The sequence below is a fragment of the Cajanus cajan genome, chromosome 11 (genome assembly GCF_000230855.2).
Source record: "Cajanus cajan strain Asha chromosome 11, NIPB_CcT2T_4, whole genome shotgun sequence".
NCBI lineage: Eukaryota > Viridiplantae > Streptophyta > Magnoliopsida > Fabales > Fabaceae > Cajanus > Cajanus cajan.
Window position 1 is genome coordinate 13,058,068 of NC_138527.1, and position 21,914 is coordinate 13,079,981.

The 21,914-nt window shown below is 31.0% G+C and overlaps 1 protein-coding gene and 2 long non-coding RNA genes across 3 annotated transcripts; 2 read left to right on the forward strand and 1 right to left on the reverse strand.

Moving 5' to 3' along the window:
- The first annotated feature begins 477 nt into the window (after window positions 1–477).
- LOC145953055 (uncharacterized) lies at window positions 478–2,589 on the forward strand. The gene is made up of 2 exons (XR_014430599.1): window positions 478–1,509; window positions 2,434–2,589. It is a non-coding gene; the product is annotated as an uncharacterized LOC145953055 (long non-coding RNA).
- A 2,285-nt stretch (window positions 2,590–4,874) lies between these two features.
- On the reverse strand, window positions 4,875–8,584 carry LOC109794327 (uncharacterized). The gene is made up of 3 exons (XR_014430598.1): window positions 7,887–8,584; window positions 5,509–5,636; window positions 4,875–5,115 (listed from the first exon to the last, which is right to left on the reverse strand). It is a non-coding gene; the product is annotated as an uncharacterized LOC109794327 (long non-coding RNA).
- A 7,796-nt stretch (window positions 8,585–16,380) lies between these two features.
- On the forward strand, window positions 16,381–18,927 carry LOC109790524 (transcription factor bHLH75). The gene is made up of 6 exons (XM_020349706.3): window positions 16,381–16,776; window positions 16,889–17,008; window positions 17,194–17,259; window positions 17,359–17,427; window positions 17,520–17,600; window positions 17,777–18,927. The coding sequence occupies exons 1-6, from the start codon at window positions 16,546–16,548 to the stop codon at window positions 17,873–17,875; spliced, it is 666 nt and encodes a 221-aa protein (XP_020205295.1). The 5' UTR covers window positions 16,381–16,545; the 3' UTR covers window positions 17,876–18,927.
- The last annotated feature ends 2,987 nt before the right edge of the window (window positions 18,928–21,914 follow it).

Consider the following 21,914-nt stretch of genomic DNA (forward strand, 5'->3'; position numbering starts at 1 on the left):
GAAACTCCGTCAGAAATTTCAGACGGATTTTAATCCGTGGGAAACTTCGTCAAAAATTTTAGAAGGATTTAAATCCGTGGGAAATTTCGTCAGAAATTTCAGACGGATATAAATCCGTGGGAAATTCCGTCGGAAATTTCCCACGGATTTAAATCCGTCGGAAATTCCGTCGGAAATTCCTTCATGTAAAAATCCGTGGGAAATTCCGTCGGAAATTTCCCACGGATCTAAATCCGTGGGAAATTTCCAACGGATTTTGGTCCGTGGGAAATAATCCGTGGGAAATTTGACTTTTTCTTGTAGTGAATTGTTAGTCCAGTGACCATACATGTTGTGATACTTATAAAAAATTTTCCCTTTTATTTGTTCAAAAGGAGGAATTTTATGATGTTCCAGAAGTGTAATTTGCTTATCTTTCAATAAAATATCGAATATTTTATCAGCTTTTGTTACATCGAAACTATACTTCCCATTCGAACCAGCCTCTATATTATTTTCCCCAGGTTTTAATAATTGGCATTGATAAGTTGGCCCGAGTTGTAATTCAGCTAAGTTCACTTCCATTTCTTCATTTAGACTCTCGAAATTATCATCTTTAACGTCCATATTGTCTAAATATGCCACTTTTTCTTTTCGAACGAACTTGTCAAATTTTCTCAACCTTTCTTTCTCTGCTCGAATTTGTTCAATTCATCTCACTTTCTCTGCTAGTTGAGCCATATCTCTCAATTGCTCATTCACAAGTTTCTTTCGAATCGAAAAATCTAACCCAGTGGCTGCAATTTTTACCAACTCATGCTCTGGAATATTTGTGTATGTAACACCCTATTATTTTAATATTATTATTGAGTCTTTTCGTAAATTTATTAAGTTTTAGGGGTATTTTTGTAAATATTAATGGCATTTTTGCAGTTTTATTAAAGTTTGAGGGGTAAATGGGTAACTTGGAACGGGCTGTTCCAAAGTTGGAACGGGCCGTTCCAAGCAATAAAAAGATACTGAAATTTTAAGTTGGGAACGGGCCCAGAACGGGCCGTTCCGGAAGGAGAACGGGCCGTTCCGGAGGGAGAACGGGCCGTTCTGCTGAGAGTGAGAACGGGCCGTTCTGGTTTTAGAACGGGCCGTTCTGGTTTTAGAACGGGCCGTTCTGCTTTTTGGAAACGGGCCGTTCCAATTTTAGAACGGGCCATTCCAGTTGAAAATTTTGCACAGATTCGAAGGTTCCAGAACGGGCCGTTCCGAAATTGGTACGGGCCGTTCCGGGTAACCCAGATTGCCTATAAATAGGAGGCATGGGGGGGTGAAAAATTATAACTGTGAAGGGTGACAAATTTTAGAGAGAGAGAGAGAGAGAGAGAAAGAGGAGGGAGAGAAAGAGGAATCTTGAGGAGGAGATTCTGTCCTAGTTCCGGTTATTGTTTAAGGAGAGAAGTGGAGGTTCTGCCCTAGTTCCAGTTACTGTCTAAGGAAAGAGAGGAGGAGGTTCTGCCCAAGTTCCTATCTATTCAGGTACGAGGGAAAAGGGGATTATTTATATGTATAGTACATGAGGGAATTGGGTAGAGGAAGAATTCCTTAGGATTATGATTGATTTTACAATTATTTGATTTGGAGAATTATTGGTTCTATTAAAATTATCTGTGTTGAGGTTTATAAATATGCCTAAGTGTAGGAATGATGATCTGTGAAGAAGAATGAATTGTAAGGAAAATGCGGTGAGCTAGATTTTGGAATAATGAGGGGTTTTACTGTTTATATTAATTATTCTATTGATTATTATATTAATGAAAGTTATTGCTATATTACTTGTTAAGAATTAATGATATTGATGTATGAATGTGATTTTGATTGTGATTGTGGTGTCTCACATCGATGACTAGGGATGGCACGGCCCCTGGGTATGTGGTGCTACAGGGAGGGCGTGACCCTAGCATGGTGTGGGATGAGTAAGACAATTAACACACACCACTTATGTCGTTTATGGCAGCCCTGACATGGGGTTAATTGCAAGAGATTGTATTGATTGTAATGTGATTGTGTTTCCTCACACCAAAAGACTAGGGATGGCATGGCTCCTGGGTAAGTGATGCTACAGGGAGGGCATGACCCTGGTCTGGTGTGGGTTGAGTGAGGCAATTAACCTGTATCACTTGTGTCAGATATGGCGAGGTCTTGGCATAGTGTTAATTGTGAAATTGGCATGAATTATAGATGTTGAGATAATTGTTATATTGATGTGAATGAGGAAAGGTAAAAATGATAGTGTTAATTATAAAATTTAAATGGATTGTGATGGATTGATAAATTATGATACATGCTTGTAAATATTTTATTAAATAAAGAAAATATGATGAGATTTTAACATGGTGTGTTTGGATGTACTTTGCATATAGATATCTTCTTTTCTCACCGTATAAATTGTGGATATTTTAGGTGGAGAAGATCCGGCTGCAAGTGGCATATAGGATGCCAACAGTTTTATTTTGGGAAATGCTCTGATATTGTGACATCGGGGCAAAGGATTTTTAGGAGCGAAATATTCGTGTGAATTTGGTACTGTAATATTATTTTAAAAACAATTTGTAAAAACTCTTGTGTGTTATATGTTATATTTCTGCTAACGTGGTTGTTCGAAGTTTCTCATGTGAACCCTTTTTACTGTAAAAGAAAGATTTATTACAATATATGTGTTGGGGTAGTAAGGGTGTCACAGTGTAACATCGAGACTTTAATTGCCTGAATCTATTCAAATATTTGTCCAATGTCTCATGATGTTGCCTCTTTATATTCATCAGATCAACTATGCTCACCTTGGTTTCTTCTCGAAAAAAGTGTTCGTGGAAACTATTTTCCAGTTGTGCCCAAGTAATAATCGAATTAGGTGGTAAAGTTGTAAACCACGTAAAGGCATGTTTGGTTAGTGAACTTGGAAAATATTTCATTTTCAGATATTCATTACTCACTAGGTCCCCACACTCGACTAAATATCTCCCTATATGTTCTACGGTGGATTCACCTAACTCTCCTGCAAATTTCAAGAATTTCGGGGCTTTCGTCCCCCTGGGTAGTTCAGATTAGGTTATATAGTCAGGAAAGGCAGATATAAAGTAAGGGTGCTCAAATTCGTGCCTATTCAGTACCCTCTCGACTATATGATCCAAATTTTCCTCGACGTTTCTCAGAGGTCCCCCTTGATTGAGGTGAATTCGAGGTCTAACAACCCCTGGAATATTTGTCTCATTAATGGTCGGATTTTTGAAACCGTTCAAATTCACACTCGTATCTCTTGAAGGTCGATTATCATTGATTTTATCTCCTATTTTGTTTATTAGCTCATATAGGGGTGTGAGTATGTTGTGCATTTGCGTAGACAACAAATTTACCATATCGTGGTTACTATGATACATTTGTTGTCGAAGGGCTATAATAGCTTTACTGCTTATACCCGTGGGTATATAATTACTTTGTCGAACCAACGACCCTTCTTGGCTTATGCCAACATGCTGGTGAGGATCGTGCATGATAAAGCCCATCCCATTTGGGGCTTCATTATACCCATATAAGGATATTTGCATTTGAGGATTCTGCCCAGAATATGGTATTGGCATTTCTACGCTCATGGGCTGGGTACTTCTCCAATTCGAAGGCATCCCCCATGGGTATTCGCGGGTAGCGTTCACCATTTCCTGTGACGCATTCAGAAATCCCGCGGAGTTCGGAATACTTACAGGAGGTGGAGACATTGCCCCTAGCCTTATTTGCCACATTTTCTTGATTTGTATTATGATTTTCTCCATTACCCTGTTCTTCATTATGCGCATCTCTTTTGCTGGATGTAGACATAGTTCTTCCACTTCTAAGTCTCATAAAAATATAAACACACACAAAACTAGTTCAATTAGTTCAATTAAGTTCACCAAACGAGTCCCACTGGGCGTGCCAATTTGTTTGTGGAGGATTTCATTCGTAGGTTCTTTTTATTTGAACTAGCACGATTACAATTTATGCGTGTTCGTGACATGACAGATTCGAAGACTTTTAGTGAAAAAATCGTACAAACAACAAATAGAGTCAATTGATTAGGGTGTTGTTTTAGCATAACAAAATATCTATGCTTGTTTTTGTTAGAAAATAAATTTAATAGAACTTACATTTATATTTTTCAATAAAACCAATATCAACAACACAATCACTACTAGAAAAATTAAAATTAGAGAGGGAAAAAATCCGTCACTAAACTTCATAAAATCCGTCACAAATAAGTTAGTGACGGAATTTGTGACGGAAATGATTCCGTCACAAAATTTGGCGTCAAAAAATATTTAGTGACGGATTATTTTCTCCGTCACAATTAGTGACGGAATTAAGGCGTCACAAACAATATAATTTCCGTCACTAATTTGTAACAATAAATGTTTAGAAATTAATAAATATCCGTCGCAATTTGTGAGGGATTAAATCCCTCGCAATTTGTGAAGGATTAAATCCCTCGCTATTTGAGAGGGATTGAGAGGTATGTGAGTCCCTCACAAATTGTGATGAACGAATCCGTCACAATTTGCGACGAAGAAAATCCGTCACAAACTGTGATGCCTATTATTGAGTAGAACCCGTCACAATTTGCGACGCCATAATTCCGTCACAATTTGCGACGGATAAAATCCGTCACTAACTGGGTTGAATCCCTCACAAACTGGGCGTCTTTAATGAGGAAACTATTGTTTGAAGAGTCTGGTAATCGATTACCTATACATGTAATCGATTACCAGACAATCAAAATCATATGTTCGCAATTTACTTATTAAAAGGTTCTCTGGTAATCAATTACCTATTTCTTGTAATCGATTACTAGTGTCACAATAAAAGAATACTCATAATGTGGAAGTAGAAATTATATTTCCAATAACAAAAATAACAGTGTATAGTTCAAAAATTTACAATTCAAATTTCTATTGTAAATCAAAGTATGACATAAAATCCATAACAAAGTAATATTAGTCTTGTACTAATTAAACTTTAAATCCAAAATACACTATAAGCAAACTAAGGGTTGTTAGCACCAGAAGATCCACTTGCTTCCAAAGGTGTATTAGGAACACTTGAAGCATCATTTGGCTGAAATAAGAAAAGAAAAAATAGTTAGTTATATATACTATATACAAGGGTGTATCACACATACTATATCATAATGACAATCAATAAATAAATAAAAATTCCAAACAATTATTTTAATATTCCAAACTTATGCATAGTTATTACTTTGATCATGTATGTTTACTTATAGACCTAACTTGAGATAAAAAGTATTAAGAACTAGCCAAAATGAAGAAAATCAGACAATGATGTTAATGAAGAACTAGCCAACATGTTCAAATAAAAATTAGAAGCATTTTTTTAGAGTTTTTCTACAGAAAATAAATAATATTTTTCTATAAGAAAACTCTTTTAAGAACTTCTAAATTTGTATACAAATAGATTCTATGTTCAAATCCCAAGAACACAAAGTACCTTTGAACTTCCAGTAAATGAAACTAGGGAAATGCAAGTGTCTTTTGCTATTGCCTGACCAATTTCAGCACCTCCACAGAAAGAGGTGAATATTGCACCAATAATGTTTTAGACCAACTCATCAATAACTGTATAAGAACAGAGGATTTGCAAAACCAATTAATTCACCTAGCGAGACATTACAAATGAAGCATTGATAATCATAAAACAAAAACTGAAATATCATCTCACAAAAACGTGGAATATCAAAAAAACAATTAAAAAGGTTGACAACACATGGTATCACCCATTAAAGCCCTGAGCATACGAATTAAAACATCGCCCATTTTGGAAAATTGCTTAACTAAGCAATTATTCTTATTCTTTGTTCACAAGTTTAAATACAGGGTTTCTAAAAATATGCAAAAAAGAGTTTTATTAGAGTTTAATTTCCATGCATATAAATATCAACTAATTAGAAATCTGACAACTAAAAATAGTTATAGTAGTAAAAATTAACAAGCTTATTGTACATAGCAACTATAATTGGATGAGAATAGTATTTATAGTTTTATGCTGTCCATCTATATACTATTTATTCATTTTTATTATTTGTATAAACCCGTTAAACTTAATGAAATAGGAGTATATAGTTAATATAGTTTAATGTTAGCAGGACCCATAGAGTTAAATGTTATAAGTCTAAGTTCAAATAAGCTTTTTCTTTTTCCGTTAACAAGAAGAGCACGATACAAAATCCGCAAACATTCAATGAATTTTATTAATACATCCATACGAACAATGCCTTGAAAACAAAGCCATTAACTAATTGAGAATTTTATTAATGACATCTATAATTATTATTATAAGATAGAAGGCATAAACCTTAAGAACAATGACTAACTTTCTGCTAGGACACTCTTAACTAGATTAAATCCCTTTTAATTTATTTTCTGTGCGCATGTTTGCAGAGCTTCAAAATGAAAAAGGACTTCAAGCAGCAAATAAAAATCATTCATATTTATCATATTTACACCTTACTAACTAAGGTTGATCTTTTCAAATATATGAACAATAAAAAATGCCAAATTTCCATTAAAGAGACTCCACTCACGTAGGGAAACAAAACTTCAGGTGTAGACAACAATAATTCAAGTACAAATTAAATTAGAATTAAGGTCTATTTGAATAAACTTCTTTATAAGAACTAGTAGAAGAAAACAAGAAAAAATGAAATAAGTTTCTGCACAAACTAAAACTAACTTATGCATAAGTTTAAAATAAGATTTTTGGAGAAGCTAATATAAGAGAAATTCTACAAGTTAACTAATGCATAAGTTAATTTTAACTTCTGGAAAAACTTATTTTATTTGTCCTTCCTATTTTTTTTTCTCCTAGAAATGCTTGTGGAGAAGTTTATTGAAACAGACCCTTGGGATATGATAAGCAAATTCTTTCACTTTGGTTAGATGATAGATACCTAAGCCCTTTTAACTAGACTTTACAAAGAATATGCGCTCAAAGATTAGCCAAACAACCAATTAGAATTTGGGGGCAAGGGAGAGATTGTAATTTATCAGTTTAGGCAAGCATATGCCTCTATCTAGAAGAAAAAAAAATTCCAAAGTCTGCATCACGTTTTACAAAAACATTCTCAGAATTATTCGTGACATAAACCAAAGTGTCTATAAACCAACAGAGCCTATGGGGCCTTAAAGTTAGTTCCATCAATATCTAACATAAGAATGTATATCCATTATAAATTGAAGAGAACATATTGAAGATCCACATAAGAAGCTGAATCAAGAAACAACCACTATGTAAATCAAATCCATAACAAATTAGAGTTAGATTGGTTCCTTTCCCATCACAGGACCATCCTTTTAGAGAGAGACAAATACCAAGCTCTCCACATTCCTTCTCAGTTCCCTAATTTGAAATCAAAGTTCAACACAGCATAAATACCAATATTTTCAACTTAGCTCCCAATTTCAAACATGTAACAGCAACCCAAGAACACTCGAAAAAACAGAAATACAGAAAAAATCCAAACCACAAGATTCACAAAAAAAACAGATCGTGCTAACAGACACATGAATAATAAGAAAAGATAGCGTTTAAAATAACATTCACAACGCATAAACCTTTAATAAATGAAACTCTAATTCTGATTGCAAACCAATACTATAAGTAGCCATGCAACCAAGTTGCAATTCCTTGGGTGATTTTGGCATTGTTGTTCATTCTTAATTGATGTTTCTTCTCATTTACCTATGTTGTTCTTGAATGCATAGAGTATATAACTAAAGTGAAACTCTGATTTTGAAAAGAGAACAAAAGAAAAAGCATTTTAAGTTTTGTCCCAAGTGAAAAGCAAGAAAGAATGAGATGGAATAGACCTCTTGGAGCAAGGAACCATCGAGGGTGTTGAAGAGCCTAACGAGGGTGCCCTTGGAGCTGGCGGTGGCGAGCAAGTGTCCATCGTGAGTGAGGGCGAAGGGTCCTCTTGGAGGCATAATGCTCAACCCTAACCTGGCCCTTCTGTAGGCCAGGGCACACCAACACCATGGTGGTGGAAACGTGAGAGAGGTCGCAGAGGCCCTTAGGGTTAGCAATAGTCTCAATCTTGTGGGCCAGGACCACCGCGATGCAGTCACCCCGGAGACGGACGCCCTTCACCTCCGACCTGAAGGAGAGCTCGCTGATGCACCGGGACTGGTGGTCGTCCCAGATCATCACCTTGTTTGGAGTCGCCGCCCACGAAGGCGAGGATGTTACATCGGAAGATCATGTGGACGAGGCCCACACCACCTTCGGGGCTGAAGTCGCAGCAGAAGATCTCGCGGAAGGCGTCGCAGTTGTAGATGTGGAATTCGTGGTCGGTGGCGGCGATGAAGTAGCCGGAGTCCTGGTTGAAGGAGAGGTGGAGGAGTGGGAATCGGGGGTTTGGGTGGCAGTGGCAGTGGCGGTGGCGGTGGGAGGAGCTACCTCGTTGGAATCTAGGGTTTGTAGCGGTGTAGGAGTGGAGGAGGGTTTGAAGATTTGAAGAGAGGGGGGGTTTCTGATTCTTTTAAGAGGGAAATGAAAAGATTTTTTTTATTTTTGAAAGGGAAGTACTTGTAGAGTCACATTATAATTTCCTTTTGTTTTAACTTTTAGAGAAAAAATATTTAAGTGGGAAAATGTTTTTTAATTAGAGAAGGTTATAAATCTCTATAAATTAAAATAATATTTTAATTAGAGGAGGTTATAAACCTCTACAAATTAAACAAAAAAATGGCAGATTTTAATAATTTAAGGAGGGTTTTAAAACCTCTGCAAAATAACCTCCACTATTTATCATTTTTTTTGTAGTGAGTGTTGTAGAGCCAAGAGGTGACTCACAGCAACTAGGGTTACAACAACAGCGGCAGCTTTGGCTAAGGGAGTTTTCCTTTTCATTGCAACAATACAAATGTAAGAGTAGGGTTTTTAGTTTTTACACTCCATTTCTTCCCCTTATTTATTTATTTATTTGTTTTACATTGTACATTACCCTTCTAGTACTGTAATAATTTTGATTGTTTAGGGCTAATACGTGGAAATAATTTTTCTTCCAGTAATATTAAATCAAAATATTATATAAATCATAACTAAAATTATAATAAATATTCTGATATTAAATTTATTATATATTAAAATTAATTACATATTTGTATAAAAAAATTGCTCTAGATTTTAGATTTTATTTATTATATTTTATAATAAATAAAATCCAATATTAAGCCAAAAGATTATAACAATCATAACTCAAATCCAGGTAAATATCTTTCATAACCAAAAGAAATCTAATATTAAATCAAAATATAATAAAAATTATAACTAAAATATTTATAAATTTTCTAATATTAAATTTAGTATATATTAAAATTAATTAATTAAATATTTGTATTTAAGAAATTGTTACAGATTTTAGACATATATTTTAAAGTTTTTATTTTATTAAATTAACTAAAATTAATTATATTTTATCACTTTTTAATCAAGCGAGTGAATGATAATGAATTAACTAAAATTCTAAAATATATTTTAATTAAAAATAATTTTTTGGTAAATACAGTAACTAAAAAGTATTATAATAAATAATTAAATTAAAAAAGAATAAATTTTATAATGATTATTTTTTTAATGATGTTAAATTAAATATTCTAATTATTTTATAATAAATTAAAATGAAAATATAATAAAATATGTTAACCAATATTTTAAATAAAATATATTAAAATATTATAATCAAAAGAAATTTAATATTAAATCAAAATATTATATAAATCATAACTAAAATTATAATAAATATTTTGATATTAAATTTATTATATATTAAAATTAATTACATATTTGTATCAAAGAAATTGCTCTAGATTCTAGATTTTATTTATTATATTTTATAATAAATAAAAATTAATTACATATTTGTATCAAAGAAATTGCTCTAGATTCTAGATTTTATTTATTATGTTTTATAATAAATAAAATCCAATATTAAATCAAAAGATTATAACAATCATAACTCAAATTCAGGTAAATATCTTTCATAACCAAAAGAAAACCAATATTAAATCAAAATATAATAAAAATTATAACTAAAATATTTATAAATTTTCTAATATTAAATTTAGTATATATTAAAATTAATTAATTAAATATTTGTATTTAAGAAATTGTTACAGATTTTAGACATATATTTTAAAGTTTTTATTTTATTAACTTAATTAAAAATTAATTATATTTTATCACTTTTTAATCAAGTGAGTGAATGATAATGAATTAACTAAAATTCTAAAATATATTTTAATTAAAAATAATTTTTTGGTAAATACACTAACTAAAAAGTATTATAATAAATAATTAAATTAAAAAATAATAAATTTTATAATTATTATTTTTTTAATGATGTTAAATTAAATATTCTAATTATTTTATAATAAATTAAAATGAAAATATAATAAAATATGTTAACCAATATTTTAAATAAAATATATTAAAATATTATAATCAAAAGAAATTTAATATTAAATCAAAATATTATATAAATCATAACTAAAACTATAATAAATATTTTGATATTAAATTTATTATATATTAAAATTAATTACATATTTGTATCAAAGAAATTGCTCTAGATTTTAGATTTTATTTATTATGTTTTATAATAAATAAAATCCAATATTAAATCAAAAGATTATAACAATTATAACCAGTGTTTTAAAACCCGGACCGACCCGGCCGGTCGTACCGGTTGGACCGGGAACCGGTGGTCCAGCCGGTCCGAATCTGAAGTTGGATCGGTTATGCAGTCGACCCGTTTCAAACCGGATTGAACCGGTCAATTTTCCGGTTCAACCGGTGAACCGGTGGGTCAAACCGGTTCAACCACTTTTTTTTTTTTTTTTAATTTTTTAAGGGATCATAAATCACAAAAATAATAATGAAAATTGAATCTCTTAATGAAAAAGCAATGAGTCTTATTAAATATAACAATCACTACTTGTTCTAATATATTTGTTTGCAATATATACAACTTAAATAACTTTTATAGTATACTATTAATTTTAAATTATATATTTAATAATGTAATATTTATGTAAATATTACATATATTATTTTCTGATATTAATTGCAAGCATATTATATATGTACATATTATTTATATTTTTAATTTGTATTAATATACCGTTTAACATGTAATTTTTTTATGTATTTTTTTACAAAATAAAAATAAAAATAATTTTAAATAAGATAGAAAAATTAAAATTTAAAATAAGATATGAATTTATTAAAATTTATAAGTATAAAATATATTTAATATGAATACTTTTTAATATAAATAAATAAAAATCGAGTCATGCGGTTCAACTAGTAACTCACCGGTTCAACCTTTGACCCACTGACCCAGTACCTTAACCGGTTCGATGACCGGTCCGGTTTTTAAAACTATGATTATAACTTAAATTCAGGTAAATATCTTTCATAATCAAAAGAAATCCAATATTAAATCAAAAGATAATAAAAATTATAACTAAAATATTTATAAATTTTCTAATATTAAATTTAGTATATATATTAAAATTAATTAATTAAATATTTGTATTTAAGAAATTGTTGCAGAGTCGGATCTGCGAGCGATGATTGAATTGGTGGATGGAGAAACACTGAAGAAGAAACACCAAACCCAACCACAATCCAAATGAACGCAGCGACACGCAGTGAAAATAAAAATAATTTAATTGGAAATAATGTTATAATTAAATTTATATTGACAATGAATGAAATAAATGAAAAATATAATAGATTGTGTGGCAAATTATAAAATTGTCTAAATCCTCAATTCTAGGAGATAAATTGACTAGGCAGATTTTCTACTAAAATAAATTATAATATGTAACCGCAAAATATTTAATCACTACATTAATTTATAAAGTTACTGTATTAGGCATTTTTTAACATCTAACTAAATCAAAAATCCCTAAGAATATTAATAAAAATATATTTTCATTAATTAAGGCTGAGTTTAGACATGTAGACTTCTAAAATTAAAATAGATATCTATAACCTATAAAGGTTAATATTTATAAAATAGATATCTAGAGCCTAATAATGGTTAATATTTATAAATCTTATTATGTATCTACAAGTCAATAGTTACACATTTCATACATAGTTAATTAGTCACATATTTTCACTTGATCTAAAAATTAAATAATCACATATTTAAATAGCCCAGAACGGGCCGTTCTCAAACTGGAACGGGCCGTTCTAGACTACTAAAATACCCTATTAAAATTAAATCGGAACGTCCCGTTCTAACACATAAATTTATGATCAATACGCAAATACAGAACGGCCCGTTCCCAAAGTGGAACGGGCCGTTCTAAAATACTAAAATAGCCTATTAAAACTAAAGCGAAACGGGTCGTTCCATACGTGGCTGTTGTACCTTAAAATTTAATTCCAGAACGCTCCGTTCTGGTGTAAGAACGGGCCTTTCTGGTTTCAGAACGGACCGTTCTGGTTTCAGAACGGGCCGTTCTGGATATATATGTTTTTTTGTTGTTTTTCTTATATTTAAATATAAATGTATAATTTTAATATCTCTATGGTTCCTATGAAAAACCTAAGAGTATGTTTGGATGAGGAATTTTAATGGGCTAATTCATTTATTTGAAGAATTTTAAATTTTTGAGGTGAAATACTTTGTTTCGATGGAGAATTTACAAAGAATTTGAATTCCAAGCATTTGTCAAATTCTTTGAAATAATAGAATTTTAAATTCTCCCAAAAATGTAAGAATTTGAAATTCCTCATATTTTTTCCCCTTATTTCACTTATATATTTTATCTTATATCTTCATATTTTTAATTATTGAATATTAAAAAATACTTTAAAAATTATTAAATATTATCTAAATTAATTTTTAAAATTATTAAATATTTAAAAATTGGTTAACATTTTTTTATAAAATTTTATTTAAAAATCTCAACATATAAATATATTTTTAAAAGCAATTTTATCATGATAGAATCAAATTATCATATCCAAATTAACATTTTAAAATTTAAAAAAAATTAAATTGACTTATCTAAACAAAATATTTTAACAATGATATAAATTGAAATCAAAGTAATTCAAATACCAAGAATTTCAAATTCCTTGAATTTGTAAAATTACTCATCCAAACACACCATAAGGGAATGTAATTGTAAGAGACAATTATATGAGTAAGATGTTTATTGTATGGATTAGAGTACTATGTGGGTTCTTAAGAGAACCCTGAGAGAAACAAATAAACTATGCAAAAGTATAAATATAACATTATATATTAATATACTTTTACAAAAATATAAATATACATATCTTATCTACTATATTTATATTTTTGTAAAAGTATATTAATATATACTAAGTTATATTTATCAAATTATTAATTTATCTATAAATATACTAAAAAATATTATTGATATTAATTTATTAGCAATATTAAATTATTAATAATATATAAACTTTATTTATTTAGTAATAATAAATATATATCATTTGTTACATTAATAAAAATTATAGTATATGTTAACTTAAATAAGCAAATAATTGTATAATTTTAAATTATTATATATATATATATATATATATTAAAATTTTAAAATTATTAAATTTTTAATGGGAGAGATTCAAATTGCACAATTATGATTTTTGAGGGACTAAAATTGTTCAATTAAAAATTAAAGGACTAAAATTGCACAATTACAATTCTTTTAGGGACTAAAATTATCCAATTAAAATCTTAGGGATCAAAATTGCACAATTACAATACTTGAGGGATAAAAAATGTAATTAAGCCAAAATTAAATTAATATTCTTTTTTTTTGTATTTCACAAGTTTTTTTAAAAATATTTTTAATGAATGTCTTAGTTTCTTATGTTCAAAATTGACAGTTTTTTATTTAATTAAATGAATTTCATAATTTTTTCAGTCCTTTAATGAAATAAAATATTTTTAATTTTATTATTTTTTAAAAAAAATTTAACATATTTTCTTTAATTATGCATAATTCTTAAATATAAAAGTTGCATAAATAAGATTTAATATTTTGAGAGGGAACAATTTGTCACAAATTTTTTCACAAAATATTTTAACCTATTTGTGACGGAATTTTGAGAGGGAAAAATCCGTCACTAAATTTTTTCATTTTATTGACGAAAGTTGTGACGGATTTTTTAGAGACGAAGTTCATTCCGTCACAAAATCCGTCACAAACATTTTTTTTTATTTAGTGATGAAATTTGTGACGGATTTTTAGAGACGAAAATTTTTCCGTCACAAAATCCGTCACAAATTTTTTTTTTGATTCAGTGACGAAATTTGTGACGGATTTTTAGAGACGGAATATATTCCGTCACAAAATCCGTCACAAAAATCAATAAATTCTTGTCCGTCACAAAACTTAAAATTCCCTCACAAAATGCGTCACTATTAGCAATGCTATTTTTTCCGTCACAAAATTCGTCACAAATATTAATTTTTCTAGTAGTGAATGAATATTATAAAATTAAAACAGAGCAATCAGTAACAACTAATTAAACACAAAGAGCAAATTAGAATATTAAATAATAGGTTTAGAGTAGCCTGAATTGAAGCACGCAGAGCGCTATCCTTAGAGAGAAAACGCCCCCACTGCACTGGTAATTTAAAGTCTTATAGTACGCTCCTCTCCCAAGATACGTCAACCCGTTAGACCGTTCGAGTGCAGCGAAAAATCCCTGAACCAAAGAACACCGCTCAAAAATTATAATTTTATAGTAAAAATAATATTGAGGGAGAGAGATCAAATAAACTTGTTGTGTGTGTTTTTTCTATTTTTCTCACGTATTAATATATGTATATAGGCACAATTGGATTCCCTTTTTTTCAGCTTCAACAGTATGTGCAAAAGTTTTAAAATTTGTTTTGCAAAACTTTCGAAAACAAGTGCATGTACTGTGCTAACTAATAGGAAAAAGAAAAAACCGTGAGTCTTGGTCAAGGTGCACGTACAATCCGAAACCTATTTTTGGTTTTTGGAACTTTATATAAAAAAAAGGATTAATCATATTAAATATTTAATTTAAATTTTAAATTATAATATAATTTCTCAACAGTTTTAGCATACCAAAAGATCTATGCTTGTTGTTTTTAGCATAACAGAATATCTATGTTAATCATACAATCAATTTCATGCATGTAAGTGTTAACGTGAACCGAGCAAATGACATGTATATTGACTGTAGAAATCATATCCTTCATTAGATGATAATAGAATTACAATTCGTAAGGATAACGAAACAGATTCAGATGACTACACTACACTAGACTACGCTATGCTATGCTACGCTAAAAAAGGAAAAAGAAAGGTGGTCGAGAAACCGTACCCAGCTGTTCTCGTATGCACGTGAGCCTTATGCACAGGTGAGGAATGCGTGTGAGGTGTTGTGGGTGTGTGATTTCTGACCCTTTGCTACGAGCATGGCTCGTTAATTTATAGAGATTTGGGAAAGATAACTGTATCTGACGTGCTCTGAAAATGCATAACCACTCTAAACTTCCATATCGTGGCTCATTTTCGAGCACGTCTTTTGATAACTCCTGGAACCGTTCATAACTTCCCCAAACCGTTCTGTAGTCTTTGACACTTATCCCATGATTTACTTCAACTGCTTTTAAATCGTGTCTCCTTTAAGTTCTTCATTTTGAGAGGTTGTGAAGTATGCTCGTGTATATCCGGATCCTTGCGATTTCGAGTAACCAACGAAAAACATACTTGAATGTTTCCTGATTTTTCTTGTACTTTGAGAGGTTGCAAGGCTGTGAGTCTTTTTCATGAGTCGAGAGTTCTACAAAAAACGTCTTCGCGTATCTCTTGATTCTCTTCAGGCTCTGTATGTCTCCTCTTCAAAAACTTATTTTCCATTTTCCGGTCACCTAAGATTTCGAGCATCCCTGTATTTCGAGTATCTCCGAATTCTTTTTGACACTAACAACGTCACTTTTATGATCGGTCACCTTATAACCGATCTTAAAACTCTGATTTTAAATCCAATTTTTGCATTAGTGCATGATTCTAATTGATTATTTTATGAGATGCATTTAAGATTTTTGATTAAAGAGAAAAGTTGGAATTGTACTTTATTATATCATTTACATGTGACTACTATAATTTGAAACGTGATTTCGAACCGCTACTAATTTCTCGACTTCCACGATATCACGAATAATAATACTAGGTGTACGCTCCTATATTATCTGCATTCCATGTATCTGACACAAATATTGATATCCAATGATATAAGAATATGAATATATGATTGATATATATATTTCAATTATATTATTTTACGCTCTAGAATGTTAAATTTATTATGTATTTATATAATTATTCATCAAAAGTAAAAATAAATAGAAGGGGAAGGCCTTTTAAACAGAATGATGCTTCTCTTTTCTCACAGAACTATACGGTTTCCGCATAAAAGAGGTCAAACTCGTGAACCATGAGTAAGGTGGAGAATTATACCTTGACCAATAAAGAACTCTTCATGCCTTTCTCCAACAATGACAACTTTTTGGATCAACAGCCACATCTCCAAACAGATCAAACTTTAACTCATTCGGAGAATTACCCAGATCCTATCCCACAGATTCCTTCATCAACCTCTGTCTACAGCACAAAATATGGTCATTCTTCTCCTCCATCTGCAACTGGTTGTGCTGAAAAGAATAAGGTTTAGAAAACATTGTGCACTCTACATATATAAACTTATGACTTTTAATGTTTGGTGTTACTTTAAAGAATAAGGTTTAGGTTTCTTATGCTTCACTGTTTACATTTTGCAGGAGTTGATTGGAAACAAAAGGAAGATAAACAATGACAGACTTAAAGAGAAAGGAAATGAAGTTATCCATGTAAGGGCAAAGAGAGGCCAAGCAACTGATAGCCACAGTTTAGCAGAAAGGGTAGTAAATTTTAGTCCCTTTATTTGTTTATTTATTTTTATGTTCATATTTTTGTTGGATTGTGTCAAAAAGCTACTATACACAACCAATTAATTTGAGGTTCAACAAACAAAGAAATTGAGAAATCAAGAGCTACATTGAGTAATGAACTGAAAAATTGCAGCGTTTTTTCTCTCTCTTGTCAGGTGAGAAGAGAAAAAATCAATGAAAAGATGAGATATTTACAGGAGTTGGTTCCAGGGTGCTATAAGGTTATGAATCCGAGTTATCCTTTCTAATCATAATATCTTTCTTCCGTATTCTGTGTCCTTGTGAGGTCATAATTTGGTTCCATGCCTATGATTTTGCAGTCAATGGGAATGGCTGTGATGTTAGATGTGATAATAGATTATGTTCAGTCACTACAGCAGCAAATTGAGGTTAGAGTGTTGTAATAATCTCGATTTCTCATTTTTGTACGGTTAAATTAAATTAATGCTGAATATAAGTTAAATTTTATTTTCTGTTCTAGTTTCTATCCATGAAGCTTTCAGCAGCAAGTATGTATTTTGATTTGAGCAGTACTGAGATGGATGCCACTGAAATCATGCAGGTATACCCTTTAATTAGTAACATGCCTTATTTGAGTTCTTTCTTTCTATAATATTACCTATTTAGGAAAACAATAATTATGTGCCATCCTATTCATAGTGTGATTCATGTAAAGTTAAGGCAACAAATAGGTTAATTATTATTAGCATGCTTATAAGTGCGGCTTGTGTGTTCCAGAGGAGTGCTAGCACACATGAAATACAAGAGATGGATGGGATAGGAGGAGAAGGTTATGGTGGGATCTGCTATTTCAACCCAACGTGGCCACTTTATTGACAACTCTTTATTTCTGTTGCTCATAATCATATCTTTGAAACTTATAAAATGAAAAATGAAACAGTGTATAACAAATAAGCATTGTAGGAGTAAGCAGATTACCTGATAATTTTTGTATTTATTTTTCTTCTACTCCCCTCTTGTTATAATAATTTTAAATCATAATTCTTGGAGAAAAAAAAAGAAGATATTTTCTGTTTCATATAATAACCTGACTTTTTTACTAAATATTGTAATAAGTGGATTCTAATAAATGATTATAAAAAAAAACCTCTTAATCCATAATCAAATACTAATCCTCTTAGAGTGTAATAAAAATATATCTTCTTATAGTTTTTTCAACCAATGCTCGTTGATATTAATTAATTTAAAAAGATATTTACAAATTATCGTTAAAATAATATCTCATTATTTAAATTATTTTTATAAACTTCAAAACTAAAATTTAAAATATGTTTACTTTTATATTTTAGTGTATATTGTATTCATTTTTAGTGAAATCATTTATAATTTTATAGTCTTTCATTACATTTTCTTCTTCAGAAGTGTAATTAGACTAACTAACTACAGAATATATTTCTGAATCAGTTGAGACAGTTTCATCTATAGGAATGAGATTCATCCTTCAACTTTTTATTAATTCTGCTTCTTTTGTAAAAAGATTAGCTTTGTTAGGGCAATCTCTAGAGTAATGTCCAGTTTAGTGGCAAGCAAAACATTCTAATTGTTTAGTGTATGTTTTGTTGTTTTTTATTTTTTTGACATGTTTGTCTTTGTTAAGGGTAAAATAATATCTCATTATTTAAATTATTTTTATAAACTTCAAAACTAAAATTTAAAATATGTTTACTTTTATATTTTAGTGTATATTTTAACATTGATGAGAAGAAGTTTTGAAATTTACATATTCACATTTTCCATATCATTATCTTTAAGTCTTGAAGTTTTCAATTAATGGCAAATGTGAAATTTACATATTCACATTTTTCATTGGGCAAATGTGACTACCTGCGTGGTGTGACAGTTACTGCTTTATGTGACGGAAAATTTAATGAAATTCTGTCCACAAAAGTGTTAAGGGCGTAAGGCTATGCAAATCAGGCACACACAAGAGTCCACCTTCCCCAAAATAATTATAAGATGAATCCCTTTCTTGTACATAATTAGTTCAGTGGCAAGATGCTTTAATAGTTTGTACGAAGTCATACGTTGATATCTCGTAACACCATTGTACCAAAAAATAATTCGAATGCCTACACGTCGATGAAAATGAAAGGCCCTAGGCAATTTGTTCATTGTCGGTGATGATCATTTGGGTCCAAAAATTTGAAAAGGATCCGTTTGCTTTAAATGAGGGTAGGGCAAGGAAAATTTTAGGCAAGGGGATAAAGTGGAAATAACGGTAAAAGTTAGAAATTTTGTTTAGTTGAAAGGAGAGGTAAGATGGAGTTAGAAATTTTATTTGATATAAAGAAAATGACAGAAGATAACAAATTGACTTATGAATAATTATAATCCTTAATTTAAAAACTTAATTAAGTAATGATATTTTAGATATTATATATTAAAAATGTTTTAAAATTTTTCATCTCTCCTTGACATTCCTATGATATTGGAGGGGTGTGAATCCTTTCTATTTCAAGCGTTTGTTATAAAAGATTATTGAGAAAAATATGTTTAATTAGAAAAGATAATATAAAAACTTCATTAATACTTATTGTAAAAGAGTTCACATGTCATCAATAAAATTCCTCAAAGTTAAAAAAAATAAACATAATAAGAGTTTATAATTGAAGACACAAATTGACCTTTTACATAACCCTAAACCCTAAACCTTAAACAATTCTAAATTAAAACATAACTAAAGAAAATGTTATAATGTTCTCTAGCCCCAATGTCACACTACTAGAACAAAATCTAGCTAAAAACCTCAAACTAAAGAATTAAGCTTCATCTCCCTCATGTTTGATCTCATATACCTGGCCTACTCCTACTTGACGATCATCCTAAACAAGAAACAACAAAACAAACATAAGATGAGTGAGGATACACATCCCTATTTAAAGACTCGTGTAACTTATGCTTTTAATTCTATATGCACGTGGTACTAATATTTAGCATCACCAAAAGACACTCCAATTCAAGGAAGCTAAGGAACACATGGTCTGGATCACCAAGACACTGAGTAACTCTCTCAATCCACTCTCAATTAGGAGAGATCTATCCGGATCTAATAGAAGCAATCGATAATAGTTGCTCCCTGAACTTGTTAAGGACTCCCTATTATAACACCATAAGGTCCAAGTAGAAGACCATAGAGACCCTCCTACATAGATTCACACCACCTCATAATGAAGTATCCACGAATGCATGGACTCCACACAACATTATCAACACAACAACAATGCAATGATACCCACATCACCAACTTGCTAGACCTTTTTGTCTAGACTTCTCCAGCAAAATGTCAAGCATCTACATGGATTTTATCACTTTTAAGCTTCTAACGAAACTTACTCATCTCATCTTGTATTTTTACTATCTCTTTTCATCACACTTATTTCTTCTTTTTTTATAAATATTTACTCAATTATAGTTATCGTGTTCTCCTATTTCTTTCTATCATTTATTTCCCTTATCATCACTCTTATTTCTTTCTTCCTTTTATTTAATTACTCACGATTATAAACTATTTTTATCTCCTTTAATTTCTAGCTAATAATATCACTCCTCATAGGCTCCTCTACTAATTGTTACTCTTAACTATCACTTTCCTTTTCATTAGCGACATGGCACTTGGTGAGACTAGACTTGCTCGTAGTGCAAAGTGGTCAAGGACCTTTTTATGGCGTTCGCACCCAACATGACTACTCCAACACCTAACGTGGAGGAGTCAAGAACCTTTCTGGTGTTCTTGTGCTCGGCGTAATCCTAGTCACGCCTGACATCAGCCTTTGAGAAAGACCTCTTTGTGGTTCCTACACCTAGTGTGCCTTCTACATACCAAGTGCGAAAAATTGAACTCACCATGCCCAACTTATTAAATGTGTGCCCAACATTTTCGAAGATCTTTCACATCATAGAATCACGAACCTCATAATTTAGGGTCTCCAAAATTTATCTAAATTCATTTATTCATCCACACACTCTGATCAATTGGTAAAATAGTCATATATCACTTAAAACAATTATTTAACATCAATTCACTCCAATCAAGTTAATTTAGCCAAAACTCATAAATGATACAACCTCAAAACCCTTATATAATTCAATTTAACACATTATTAATGCAACCATGAAAATTACAACCACATGCATCAAAAGAATTCCAATTCATAAACTTAAAAGACTTAAGGATCGTCCCACTATCATATCCGTCATATGTGCCATGAATGAGACATTCACATTTCGCTTATCTTAGGTGACAACTTTTGAGACACCTATAGACAACTAATTTCATCCGGGACATGCAAATAACAAAATGAGCCTTTAGTACAAGTCAAATGAGTTTCCGAAGGCCCAAATAGGGCATCACAACAAGCCAATGCAACACTGGAATGGCCCATTAACATTAGAATGGACTAGGAGGACATCAAAAGGCCTGAAAGCCCAAAGAAGTCGAATTAGGAGCGTGGAAGGAACCGTTCCTAACTTGGAACGGGCCGTTCCAAGTTTCTAAAATGGCCTAGAAACCCTAGGTCAAAACGGGCCATTCCCAATCCAGAACAGGCCATTTTGACCAGGGTATTACGAGTAAAATTGAAATCTAGAATGGGCCATTCCAATTTCAGAACGGGCCGTTCCAGATTCAAATTTTACTCGTAAGAAACTCACTCGAAGTGCCCCATTTCGATAATCAGAACAACCATTCTGGTTGGTTTTCGTGCCTATAAATAGACTCCTTTTACGCAGTGTTGAGGGAGCCATAATAGAACGAAATTAGTCTATTAAAGTCTTAGATAGTCCAGATATTCTATTTCTCCTCTATCCTTATATTTCTTGAGATTTGTAAGGCAAATTGTAATGTGCAAGGTAGCCA

What these genes read in the sequence shown, in the direction of transcription:
- LOC109790524 (XM_020349706.3), top strand. Translation starts at nt 16,546, where the DNA reads ATGAGTAAGGTGGAGAATTATACCTTGACCAATAAAGAACTCTTCATG. An exon ending in GCCACAGTTTAGCAGAAAGG is followed by an intron (nt 17,009 to 17,193) that starts GTAGTAAATTTT and finishes CTCTCTTGTCAG; the next exon opens with GTGAGAAGAGAAAAAATCAA. An exon ending in TGGTTCCAGGGTGCTATAAG is followed by an intron (nt 17,260 to 17,358) that starts GTTATGAATCCG and finishes ATGATTTTGCAG; the next exon opens with TCAATGGGAATGGCTGTGAT.